The sequence below is a fragment of the Macrosteles quadrilineatus genome, unplaced genomic scaffold (genome assembly GCF_028750875.1).
Source record: "Macrosteles quadrilineatus isolate MER2022 unplaced genomic scaffold, UCM_ALF_1.0 Scaffold_5__1_contigs__length_97177068, whole genome shotgun sequence".
Lineage (NCBI taxonomy): Eukaryota > Metazoa > Arthropoda > Insecta > Hemiptera > Cicadellidae > Macrosteles > Macrosteles quadrilineatus.
In genome coordinates, this window is record NW_026542598.1 from 70,526,639 (window position 1) to 70,540,216 (window position 13,578).

The 13,578-nt window shown below is 35.7% G+C and overlaps 1 protein-coding gene across 2 annotated transcripts in view; it reads right to left on the bottom strand.

Annotated features, from left to right (window-relative positions):
• The window catches only part of LOC128993929 (cubilin-like), a 100,652-nt gene that overhangs the window by 42,358 nt on the left and 44,716 nt on the right, over nt 1-13,578 (bottom strand). For both annotated transcript variants that reach the window (XM_054418053.1, XM_054418052.1), the window contains exons 32-41: nt 13,316-13,477; nt 12,780-12,909; nt 11,487-11,744; nt 10,617-10,724; nt 9,745-9,818; nt 9,060-9,213; nt 8,130-8,314; nt 2,714-2,912; nt 2,209-2,418; nt 1,552-1,707 (exon numbers count right to left, since the gene is read on the bottom strand). In XM_054418053.1, coding sequence (XP_054274028.1) covers nt 1,552-1,707; nt 2,209-2,418; nt 2,714-2,912; nt 8,130-8,314; nt 9,060-9,213; nt 9,745-9,818; nt 10,617-10,724; nt 11,487-11,744; nt 12,780-12,909; nt 13,316-13,477 — 1,636 coding nt within the window. The remainder of the gene's footprint in view (nt 1-1,551; nt 1,708-2,208; nt 2,419-2,713; nt 2,913-8,129; nt 8,315-9,059; nt 9,214-9,744; nt 9,819-10,616; nt 10,725-11,486; nt 11,745-12,779; nt 12,910-13,315; nt 13,478-13,578) is intronic.

Below are 13,578 nucleotides of genomic sequence, written 5' to 3' on the forward strand. Positions count from 1 at the left end.
ATAGGATTGTAAATACCTTAATCTAATGGTCATAAACAGTTCCCACTCTCCAGACTACTCGTATTTACTACTTCCTTCACCACTTCCTACGTCACGGACCTGTTTACCTCCCTTCCCATAGCATTTTATGATTGCAGATACCTTAATCTAATCGTCATAAACAGTTCCAACACTCCGGACTGCTCGCCTTTACTACTTCCTTCGCTACTTCTTACGCCACAACCCTGTTTACCTCCCTTCCCTTATAATTTTTAGAATGCAGATACCTAAATCTAATCGTGATAAACGGTTCCCACACTCCGGACTGCTCGCCTTTACTACTTCCTTCACCACTTCCTACGTAGCAGACCTGTTTCCCTCCCTTCCCATAGCATCATAGGATTGCAATGCCTTAATCTAATGGTCATAAACAGTTCCCACACTCCGGACTGCTCGCATTTACTACTTCCTTCACCACTTCCTACGTCACAGACCTGTTTACCTTCCTTCCCATAGCATTTTATGATTGCAGATACCTTAATCTAATGGTCATAAACAGTTCCCACACTCCGGACAGCTCGTATTTACTACTTCCTTTACCACTTCCTACGTAGCGGACCTGTTTCCCTCCCTTCCCATAGCATCATAGGATTGCAAATGCCTTAATCTAATGGTCATAAACAGTTCCAACACTCCCGACCGCTCACCTTTACTACTTCCTTCACCACTTCCTACGTAGCAGACCTGTTTCCCTCCCTTCCCATAGCATCATAGGATTGCAATGCCTTAATCTAATGGTCATAAACAGTTCCCACACTCCAGACTGCTCACCTTTCGTACTTCCTTCACCAGTTCCTACGTCGTGGACCCGTTTTCCTCCCTTCCCATAGAATTTTAGGAATGCAGATACCTAAATCTAATCGTCATAAACAGTTTCCACACTCCAGACTGCTCACCTTTAGTACTTCCTTTAGCACTTCCTACGTCACGGACCTCAAGCTAGTGTCGTCATTTGATTATATTTATGATTCATACCGTTTCTGTTCTAATATCTGTGGAATTATGCTATCAGCTATTTCTTCATCTGCTGCATTCAAAAGTCAACAGCTGCTCATATGTCTTTGTTTATGTGTCAAATACTGCTTCCATAAGGATTACATTGAAACTTTGAGACCCAGTGGGGCGGATTCCTGAGAGTTATTTTTAACGCCATATAGATGTTGGCACTCACCGATATGGTATTTATCACCATCCAAAATTTGAAAACGATTGATTCAGCCGTCTAGGAGGAGTTTGCGTATTACGAAATGCATAAAAGTCGACGTATAAGAGCTTCGCTCGCTCCGCTCAACAAACGGTGTTTTGGTTCCGTAGGATTCTAAAACGCAAAAGTGCAAGAGTAGGTTACACTAGTACAGTTGTTAGCAAGCAGACTAAGGAAACAGCTTTTCTTATCTAAAAAAAAAAAAAAAAAAATGAATAGGTTAGAATGAGTACTTCCTTTGTAGAAAACATGACATGAACGAATGAGTCACTCACGAGGAGGATATTTTTAACAAAAGTATGACTTACCAGTGGAGACCTTAGCGGAGAATCCAGTCTTTTCAGCTGAATGATCAGACTCAAAATGTATCTTCATTTTTCTATCCGCCAAAAATACCATATCTGTCGTGTTGGGTAGACACAATTGTTGAGAGATGGCCTTCCATCCACCAGTGTCGGAAGATTCTAAAAACAGAAATTAAAAATAAGAAAAACAGTACTCAATAGTTTTTTTAAGGTAAGCCTCTTATCCTGTACTTTTGTCTCGTTAATAGTCAATAGTCAATAAATTTATTTACAAAAACGTTGCATAAAACCAGTTGTGCTGGCCGCTGGGAAACAGGTGAAATAGTCATAAATAAATTAAAATACATAACAACTAAAATAAAATACTATGCTAAGAAATTATACAAACACATAATTATTTAAGAAATCATTAACTTTATAGAACATTCAATCAATGAAAAATTTATCAACATTTTAAATTTTACAACGTTTTTATTGATTTTTGATTTGTTACTTTAGGTCGTTTGCTATACATCTTTTTCCTTAAATTTAATATTTGTCTACAATCACCAATCTAGAAACAATAAATAACAAACTATACACACTACATAGTACATACATTAACCTGCTTTCAAAAAGGCCATATGAGTAAAGAATTTAATTTTGTTTTGAGAAACATACCCGTATATAATGTAACAGAGTCTGCATCACAATCTTCAAACTCTTCCAGATCAAACGCAGTAAACTTTAGCTCAATATGGAAGCCAGGACTGGTATCAACGATCCAGTCACATGTCAAGCCACTGTCGTATTTTTTAGGATAGCCCGGAGTGGTGAAGATGTCAGAGTTGTTGGCAGGACTCAAGTGAATCAGCTTCCCACAGCCCAGGTCTAAAACAGATTGTCACTAGAAGTAGGGATATACTGTAACACTATCTCCAGGGTAAAACCATGTCAAATCGCTAACATGGTGTGCTCAAGTTGTTGATACCTTGAATCTGGCTGAAAACCACTGCACCCCTATTAAAACACAAATCAGATTCCAATTCTATAGACATCAATTGCTGGTTACTCAATCAGCGCTGCAACAGACTCTCACTGAATGGGGTTGGCAAACATTAAACCAACATCACACTAAGTGATGAAAACAAAAACATCCACTGTAAAATACAATGATCCTACTTACTTTCTTCCATAGAAGTGTTTTCCGCCTTTGTCTCTGGGGAGACAGCTTTCCAAGACAACAAGAAGACGGAGCCACGATGCCAGGGGTCGTTGTTGAATGTGACAGTGACGACGTTGGAAGTGGAGGTGACAGGGGTGGGTAGGAACGCTCCGCAGACCTCTAGCAGGGAGGGAGAAGTAACATCAGGTCCGTCAAACACCTGTCAAAGGATAATAAACAAAATTTTAGTTTTTTATGCAACACCTCAGAAATGCAAATTTTAGTTTCTGGATTATGTTTGTGCAAATGGAAGGGTCAATATACCTTTAGTAGTGTCGAATGATCTTGTTATTCAACGAAGCGGCCACTATTTTGAACCTGACGGTTCATTCTCAACAAGATTACTTACTTACTTACTTACTGCCGTGGCTCCACAAATCTCAGTTGATTCTTCGCCTCGTGTACCAGCCTCTTCCACCCTTCTCTGTCTTCTGCCAAGTTGACACTTGCACCCATTGTCCTGATGTCGTTCAATACTTGGTCAGTCCATCTCAATTTCGGCCTTCCCAATGGACGTTTACCTCCAGGTGTGGCCCTCCAAACTTCATACAGTCTTGTTCCTTTCTCTCTTCTTAGCACATGCCCTATCCAACTTAACCTTCTTCCTTTAACTATTGCAACAATATCTGGGTCGGTGTATAGTGATCTTAACTCTATATTTTTCCTTATTCTCCACATTTGTCCCTCCTGTACTGGACCAAATATTTTTCTAAGTACTTTATTTTCAAACACCATGAGTCGGTTTTCATTTTTCTTGGACAATACCCATGTTTCACTACCATATAACAGAATAGGTTGAATTATCTATAAGTATAAAAGAGGATGTTTGTATATACATATATGGCAGTGATAAACTCAGACACCGCTGAACCGATTGCCACGAAAATTGGTACATACGTGTAGAATTTCATGGAATAGGTTTATACACCATCAATTTCGTGATCCGTCCAATCGGCTCCGCCCCAGTGGCTCTGGAGTTTCCCATGTTAACCTTATGAGAAATGGAATTAATGAATCTTAACAGTTGTTTCAATTAAACAAGTTGGTTCTGTTCTATGATGTTCAATAGCATTAAAGTTACAAGGATTACCAACAGGGTACAGCACTATTATTTCTTTTACATTTATGACAACAGCTAATTTGCAACCAAAAGGTGAGTGAGCATAGCGAACGAACTTCAACCTGGAGGCGAGTTAGCGTAGTGAACGAGCTAACCTGAAGGCAAGTGAGCGTAGCGAACGAGCTAACCTGGAGGCAAGTGAGCGCAGTGAACGAGCTCCCCCAACCTAAAGGTGAGTGAGCGTAGCGAACGAACTTCAACCAGGATGTGATTGAGCCGAATAGAAAGACCAAAAATATTGTCTACCCACTAGCATTAATATAAGAGCAATAATAAAGAATCGGTTATCCTTTGTACTATATGTGTTTCATTAGTTGTCGTACGTATTTTAATTTACTTTTTTTTCCTTTTTTTTTTTTAAGAAATCTTTATTGTTTTTTCCATACACAACACAAAATACATTTACACATGAAAAAAAGAAAAAAACAATAACCACCTTAGGTTAAAAACCTATGTTGGTGGATTTATACACTATCTTATGTTCTAAAAATCGAAGAGGCGGTTTTGTCCGGTCACTTATATCACTTGGTTATAATATATACAGTGAGAGTGAGTTCTACACAGTGATCTTCTTCAGCACAGAGTAAAAGTCAATACACTTACAAACAAAAATGATACAACAGAGTAGGTATTTATATTACTTATTATCTATATTAGTCACTTCTATACTACTGTATATATACTAAATTCCATAAAAGTACATTTCAGCATTTTCCAAACATAATAAATAAGGCCACAGCTGCCTAGAAAAATCTGCTTCTGAGATGGTTTTGAGATTGGATGGTAGAGCATTAAACATTTTAGGTGCAAGGTATAAATAAAATTTCTTGAAAGCTGTTAATTTTGGTTTTGGAACTATTGCATTATACCTATTTCTTAATGTTATTCTCCTTTCAGACATAGTTTCAACCTCATCTCCACTTCTTTTATAAAATATTCGTAAAACTTTATACATATATAGATTTCTCAGAGGCAAAATTTCTAACTTTTTAAATAGTGGTGCTGCATGTTCTGTTCTACATTTGTTACTAATTATCCTTATAAAGGTTTTTTGCAAGACAATTAATGGCTTAATTGACGAAAAGTAAGCTCCTCCATAGATAGCTAAACCATACTCTAATTTAGAATTTATCATCGCATAATAAATATTTCTGAGTAGGCGTTGATTACACATATTTTTTAACATATAAAATATCCTGACGTATTGTATTAGTTTATTCTTAACATAATCTATATGGCGTTTCCAATTTATCTTTGAGTCTAAGTGTAATCCCAGATATTTAATTTCCTCTACCTGCTCAACAACAGGACAATCACAATTTGTAGATTGGCAGTTTGTTTGGTGGTATTTTATCGGAGTAATAAAACTTATGTTCCTTGATAGATTAAAAATTACATATTTAGTTTTTGGGCTCATTACCATGAAGTTGTTGGTAAACCACCATCGAAGAGCATTTACATCGTATTGAATATTTAATTTTAAAGTTTCAATGGAATCTGATTTGTAAAATAATGCAGTGTCATCCGCAAAAGCCACTAAATTTCCTCTAAAACGGCTATTACACAAGTTATTTACGTATATTAGAAAAAGAGGGCCAGATAGAACAGATCCCTGTGGAATGCCATGTAATACAGTTCCTTGGTCACTAATCACGCCGTTCGCCCGTGTACGTTGAGTACGTCCAGTGAGATAAGAAGCAAACCATTTATGAGGCACACCTCTTATCCCAGCTTCATGAAGTCTATCCAACAAAATACCATGATCTACAGTATCAAAAGCTTTCATGACGTCGACAAAAATGCCAGCACAATATTTACCTTCATTTAAACCTCTATACACTTGACTCATAAAATGTAATAACGCCGAATTAGTGCTTAGTTTTTTCCTGAACCCAAACTGCCCATCACTAAAATATTTGTACTTTTCTAAAAAATTTATTAGTCTAGTCTTAACTATTTTCTCAAACATTTTAGAGAATATAGATAAAAGAGCAATTGGTCTGTAATTGCTTGGATCTGTTTTAACACCCTTTTTGAATAACGGTTTTACAATAGCTGTTTTTAAATCATTGGGAAATTCACCTGAATATAAACTAAAATTTATTAAAAAAACAAGAACCTCAACAATATAAGTAGAAATTTTCTTAATAATCAAAGGAGTAATATTATCATATCCTGGTGCTTTCCTGTTTTTAAGCGATTTGATTATGCCAATAACCTCGTTTTCGCAGGTTGGATAGAAAAATATTGAATTGTTACATGTAGTTGTCTGAAACATGGGTTTATATTCGTTTACTAGCTGGGGAACTATCTGTTGTTCTAATATAATACTTTCTCTCAACTCCGTTGCTATAGAACAGAAGAATCTGTTTAATTTATTTGCAACTGCTTCAGGGCTTGTAATTAACTCTTTATCGTCACCTTTCAATACAATAAGTTCTGCATCTTTCTTATTTTCTCCAATAAGGGTTTTGATTGTGTTCCATTGTTTCTTAGGATTTTGATTATTTTCGACTAATATTTTGCTGTAGTACTCATTCTTTGTTAATCTTACTTGGTTTATTACATAATTTTTAAAAACATTATAATTATTCTTAAGCTCTACATCATGTGGCTGTTTTTTACATTGAATATGCATCTTTTTTTTCCTATTTATAATTTTTAAGAGTCTACTATTGATCCAGGGTTTAAACTTATCATTCTTATTTCTACTTATTCTCTTAGTAACATAGGACTCATTTATACACTGCTTAAAAATACTCATAAATAAACTAAATGCTAGTGAAACGTTTTCGGCTAAATAAACTGAATCCCATGAGACACTTTGTAGTTTTAATGCCAATTTATTGAAATCAATTTCTTCTTTCTGTGAAACTAAATTTGCTTTACGTGTAGGTAAATTGACCTTCATACAAGTAGCTGTCATCCTGTGATCAGTTATTCCCGTATCAATAACAAAACTTGCACATTCAATATTTAGTTTTCTTTCACTTCTAAAAAATATGTGATCAATACACGAATCAGAATTTTCAGTTACCCTAGTTGGATCAGATATTAATGAAAGTAAACCATAACTAGCTATCGTAATCAAATAATCATCGTTAAGTCGATTTCTCTCAAGTATATTTATATTTAGGTCACCACTTATAACTAAATTATTATTTTTAATTGATGACAAACAAGATTCAAGTTCATTTACAAATCTATCTACTACAAAATCTTGTAATCGATAAATTGCTAACACATCGAGTGTAAATTTGTGGGAAACGATTATTGATAAATGTAAGCAGTCAGCTGTTTCAAAGTCAAGGTCAGGAGCACTTATAAATATCTTATAAGCACTTCATATACAATAAGACAATTAAACATTACAGTACTTCATTTGATAACTTAGTTAGTATGTCTTTGTCTTTTGAGTTTCTACTATTTACAGTTACTCCTAAATATTTGAAACTTTCTGTACAATTTATAGTTAAGTTCTTTATCTGTATGTTTCTCTTTCTATTGTTTGCTTGTCAACAAAATTACCAAGTTTTAAAACAAGGATTCTCTTCAACTGTGAGTTTAAGAAGAGACACAAACACGAACGAAGAACAATGAAAAAACCTTAAACACAAATTTGGCTAAATTATAATACTGATGACAAAATTGTTTTAACAGTCAAATGGGGAGTCATGACAAAATTATTTAATGTTTCCTTTCGTCTTAACAATATATTTATAAAGATTTATTTAATTTGATTTGCATAGCAATTTTGCCACAAAGTTTTGATATGTTATCAGGTGGAGAAAGGGTGTTAGAGTTGGTAAAAGTTTTGTGTCCATTAAAAGATGAGAAAACATGGTTCTTGGATTTGAATCTAGTTCTTTTGATAGAGGAGTTTCAATACTGATAGAATTGATAATAATTAATAATAATAAGTTGCCCAACACTGTCTTTTATTTGTAGCATCTACGCAGTGAAATTAACATTGAAATGATCACAAACGCTTTTAAGAGGAAAGTGGTCCAAACCCCTTAAATGTGTTTAGAATGCACTGGAATTGAACCCATCCCTCTCGCATTCCAGTTTTTGTTGCTATCCACTAGGCTAGCAACTCCAAATGTCTTGGTAAGAATGTTATTGTAGCGCTTATTACACAAACCATATCCTTCGGGATCTAAAGTTTTTGAATTTCGGTAGACAAATTCTGGCAGTAAACTTCTGACAAGGTTGATGAGAGAAAAATCCATGGATTACAACACAACCATCACTTACCTGAAGAGACATATAGCAGCCTTCTCTGCCATACTGGTCCATGTAGAAGTCACTGAAGGTAATTTGGACTACCTTGGTGTTGGAAACTATAATGGTCCACTTGAACTTCCCGCTCTGGATGTAAGGTCGAGGATACATAGGAGAGGCTATTTGTCCCTCCTCACCAGCCAGTTCGTTCCCGTGAACTATACAGAGAACGATCAAGAACAACTACAAATCTTGGTTTTAGCCCAAGAATCTTCTAACTTACTTGCTTACTTCCGTATCTATTCATATGTCCAAGAAGATATTTGGTCCCATTAACTAACTTACTCTGATCATGTACGTTTTCTCATCATCTCTCAACATTCAACTTTGGGCATTTTATATCTATGACTAGTCTTTGGGTGAACAAAATAACTCCCGTTGTTCCTTTTTTATTTTCCTTCCAAAATTGTATGATTGATTTGGCTCCGCTTTTTAGCACACAGCAAGTTAAACAAAGTGGAATTAAAAATTTAAATTGTGAGAAATTTTGTAGGCCCAACAGATAACCTTTTCTAATGTTTACTTAGATGCATTTTGCACACTGTCTTTTAGAGGCAATCAATAATTATTTAGAAGAGAAGACTTTATGTCTCTATGCTGCATTGTATGGGATGGATTGAGAGGAAGTCCTGTCACATAGATTTATACTACGCTGTAAATATTAAATAAATGAAAATGTCTATGTTTGGCAATTGTTCTCTGAAACATCAGATTAGAACTACTTGTCAACAAACCAAATAGCTCACAACTAAAATATAGTCTTTTCAGTTGAAAAATTACTCGTTAAAAATAGTTGAATAATTGTGCAAATTTAAAAATTATTCATAAATGGTTCTAAAATAATAAATGCAACTTGATGAACTACTGGAGCGAAAAACATGTAGTAATGGATAAAGTACCAACCTAGACTGTACTCAGCAAGGAAGCCTTTGGCGGTATTGAGGTTGTCACTGCGGAACCTGATCCAGAGAGAGTTGGCCGAAGGTGTGATGTTGAGAGGAAGTTCCGAGCCACAGAACACTCCTAGTAGTGGACCACTACTGGAATTGGTACGCACCTGACATCATACAAAACAGTGAAGGTGTCAGTTTAACATTAAATGTTGTTAAAATGGTCAAATTAGCAATTGGACTAAATAAAAAAGTTACTGTACATTTTGTTTTATAGCTTAGAGAAAAACATTTTTATAGTAATGGGATGAATCAAGTACTCTTTACTGGTTGGATATAAATTCAAAATGGTGTATCGAGTTGAGTTGGTTTATTGGTTTATGAATTTGTCCCTATGAGATTTTTTATGTAGGAATTGTGGATCAATGTTGAATACTTAGATATAGTTAACAGAATCGCCACTACAGGTCAACAGCGTTACATGTCAGAGTCTGAGTACGTAAAGAATTAAGACAGAACAGGTACCTCTGAGTTGTCACTAACAGCCCACATAGATTTCGTAGAACACAAGGTATAAAAAATTACTCAGTTCAATTGAACATCTTATAGTATGCTAGTATTACAATTGTATTTCCATATTTGGATTGAAAGATGACACACTTTTATACAAGCTACAACTTAGAGTTAAAAACATTTACCTCAACATAGTCCGTATTGCAGAACTCACTTTCCTCGAGGTCAAATTTCATGAAAGTCAGAGACACTTTATTGCCTGTAAAAATAAAACACCTTGTAAGTGAATTGGCACTAATAAATTGTAGGTATTTTATCTGAGTCTGGTCTATTGTTCTGTAATATGGTAGATGCCCTTGATTGTTGGGTTTTAAAAGTTATCTTGGCTAAAGAATGAGCTGATTTAGCCAATAATTAGGTAATTAGCTATGTACGAGGGTTTGTCAGTAAATTAAGATCTCTAACTGGCTAGTTTGAACATGACTGCTTTACTTTCCTCTCTACTCTCTACTCTACTATTCTTGCCAATCTACAACACTCAATTATGTCATTGTTGATGTTAATGAAGGAAGTGTAAATTGCAAATATTGAAGGATCAAGGAAAGCCAAAAGGGAAACGACCATTAGGAAGGCCAAAGAAGAGATGGTTGGATAGTGTCACCAAGGACATGCAGCAGTGGAAGAGGCAGAAGATAGAGACAGATGGAAAGCAGTTGTTGGTGCGGCCAAATCCCGCCTTGGGCATAAATGGGCATGGGAGTGAGTGAGTGAGTGATTAGATTTGTGTTGGCAGAATGTTTCCAATTAAAATCCATAGCTATTTAATGGATGTGGTTTGTAATTGAGAACATACAACTTTTTTAAAGGAAAACAGTGAAATCAGTACAAATCTTGCAAATGTTCTTGGACGTGATGGAAATTGGACCCTTCCCTCTCGCCTCAAAGTTGGAAATGCTAGCCAATAGGGTAACAGCCCTGTCCATTTTATCTACACAATGCTGATAGCAGAGAAAGGTATTGGAAGCATTCAAACTGCTTGTATGCTGTCTGTACTTACCTATACTGGCCTTGAGCTCCCACTCACAGTCAGCATTGGGTGGATATCCATCAGGCCAGTTTGGTGAAGCAATCTCTCCCTGCTCTGAAGTCAACTCCCCACCACAGGCTGAACCAATAAAACATACAACATTAATGTTAAATGCATTTTTTACATTTTGCCAACAAATAAAAAAATAGGTGTATAAACAAACCCCCAAACAGTGAAATATTATCCTACATTGCAAAGTACTTATTTACTTTATAGTTTACATAAACTACGGACACGGATAGTATTGGATAGTAGATGACATTGCCAATGAAAAGTCAATCATAAGCTGTGGTTATTAAAGATTAAGGAATCAAATGTTTTGATTTCAGAAAATTTTTCAACAAACCTACTCCCGGTAAGGTTAATATCAGAAATTTAGAATACCATAAAATGGAAACCAACGGAGTTTTCAAAAACGTTATTTCACACAAACATCCAAGGACACATATAGATCAACTTCCTAAAGTTTCATGGTGATCGGATGAATGGCATCACATAAAGGACAGGCGGACAGTCATTTATGTTTATATATTTATATATGTTTATATTGGGCTATTAATTAACAGCTGTGTCTAAGGAATGTCGGCCTAAGTCACTAACAAGACTACAAGATTGCGCCACTCATCCTACACTCATCTCCATTCATACTTGGCTTAAAATACCTACATAGTATGGTCGCCATTTCATAAGAAAGTATAAAAAAATAAAAGTAAAGTAAAGTATAAAAGTATATAGAGAACAGAGCTTGTATGAGTATTGTAGCGAACAGTATAATATACACAGTACTATAAGTGTTATTATTAATTCTTTGTAAACAATCAACAACAGTTTTAACATTACCAGTAGACAATGTGGACCACATTGCTTCGAAGGTGCCCAGAGGTCCCCCAGAGGACAGGCTAACCGCCTGTACAGTCAGTGCGCTTCCGCTACTTCTCACAGGTGTCGGCAGTTTGGTGCCGCACTGCCGCAGCACTGTGGTGGCATTAGTGTCATCTCCGTCGTGCACGGCCACGTAGTTGTACGAACAGTCCTCCTCCGTGTTTTCATGATTTGGACTCGTGTCAAAGTATGTGAATGTTAGCAGAATCTTATCCGCTGGAATGTTAAGAATTGTGGATAAATATGCAAAAAGTTGATGAACTTATGTAAGTGTAATTGATTCTGATTTATTTCCAGGAACAAAACTTCAGCAAATATTCTCCCCTGGAAGATTCACAGAGTTAAGTAATGCAAAAAGTTGGTTTAGCTAATGTGTGTGATTTTGATTCTTAATCGTGTCCAGGAATGTGAAGGTCAACAGGATCTGGTCTGCTTCTATGTAACAGTTGAGTTGAGAGTAGTGCACAAGTTGTTTTATCCCTAGTTATTGTACGTATTATTTAAGAGGTTAAATATTTTATTGTTGCCAACGTAATCCATTGGTCGTCTAGATAGCAACCGGTTTTCGACACTCAAGGTGTCCCTGTCAAGCCTTTAAGACGTGTTGTCGCTCCTAAGAGGTCAAAATTTATTTTCATGAATCTTGTATTTATGTATTAAAAACTTCTTGACGTCCTTTTGGGAGCGACAACACGTCTTAAGGGCTTAAGTGTCAAAACCGGTTGCTATGCAGAGGACCAATGGATTACATTGGCAATAAAAAAGTATTTAACCTCTAGAATAGTATTGTTAAAAAGTAATCCAGAAGGCAACACCTCAAAAATGAAGATATTGTATGAATATGAATGCCATCATAATCTTGTCTGCTTTATCATCTTCATTTGTTAGTTGTTTGAACAATTTTTATATTTCTTGTTATAGTATACATACATTTAATTTGGACTCGTATCCAGGAACATAGCGTGAGCAAAATTCTTGTCAGTGTTAACCCTGATAGTTGTAAGTAATGGCAAAGATGATTCCACACTAGGTGTTTGTCTACATTTTTGTGATTAACACATACACTTTATAGAAGTCTTCTAAGATAGCTCAAGCAACACAGATAACTTAAATTATTGCGATAATACAACAAGATTCCCTTCCCAGACGAATACTGAAATTTACTGAATCAATTATTTCTCATCTTTGAGAATCAACATTTTATAAAAGATCCCTGATATTATTGGTCTTCTAGGCATGAATGAACCGTACCTGGATCTTCTGCAATGATGTACCATGTGCAGTTTGGGCTGTAGTCTTCCTTTCCAGGATGAGAACCGCTTACTACGTGGTCTAGAGTGAATGTGCCTGAGCCATTAGCAGAAATACGAGCTCCACAGGCCTGAGAAGTCATAGCAAATTATTTAATCAGTAAAATAATTATCCATCTATTTGCTCAGAGTTTTGTAAAAACGCTATTTTAATTTCTAGGACCAAAGATAAAGTATTGCCAAAAATAAATACAGTAGACAATGCAGAAAAGATTAAGAAATTGCCAAATAAAATATCAATTTTCAAACCGTGATATAATGAACATCAATGTAATGGTTTTTTTTTTATTTAAAGAACATTTTATAATTCCCATGAGCTTTAGAATCTAATGCAATTTAATTTACACATTTGTACAACAGATAAGTTCAGTTAGAATCCTCAATGAGGCAGATAACTTGAAGGGTTAGGAGGAATATAGATACAGATTAGGATAATAAGTATAGGTATTTGAAATGAAGTAAAAACTCATTGCTTACGAGGGAATACATAGCGCTGAACCCCTTGGCGGTCAGTGATCCGTCAGCTTTGTGCCGGACGAGTAGTGAGTTGCTGGTAGAGATGACATAAGCAGGTTGAGGCAGAACATTGCCACTGTGTGTTAGTAACACTGGATCATTGATAGAGTCTCCGTCGTAAACCTGTAGGGAAAGATTCCATTTTAATATTTGCAAATATAGTCTTTTACCTTACCTTCACCATTGAAACCTCAGTAAATTTTAGTCTAAAAAAAGGGGGAGCG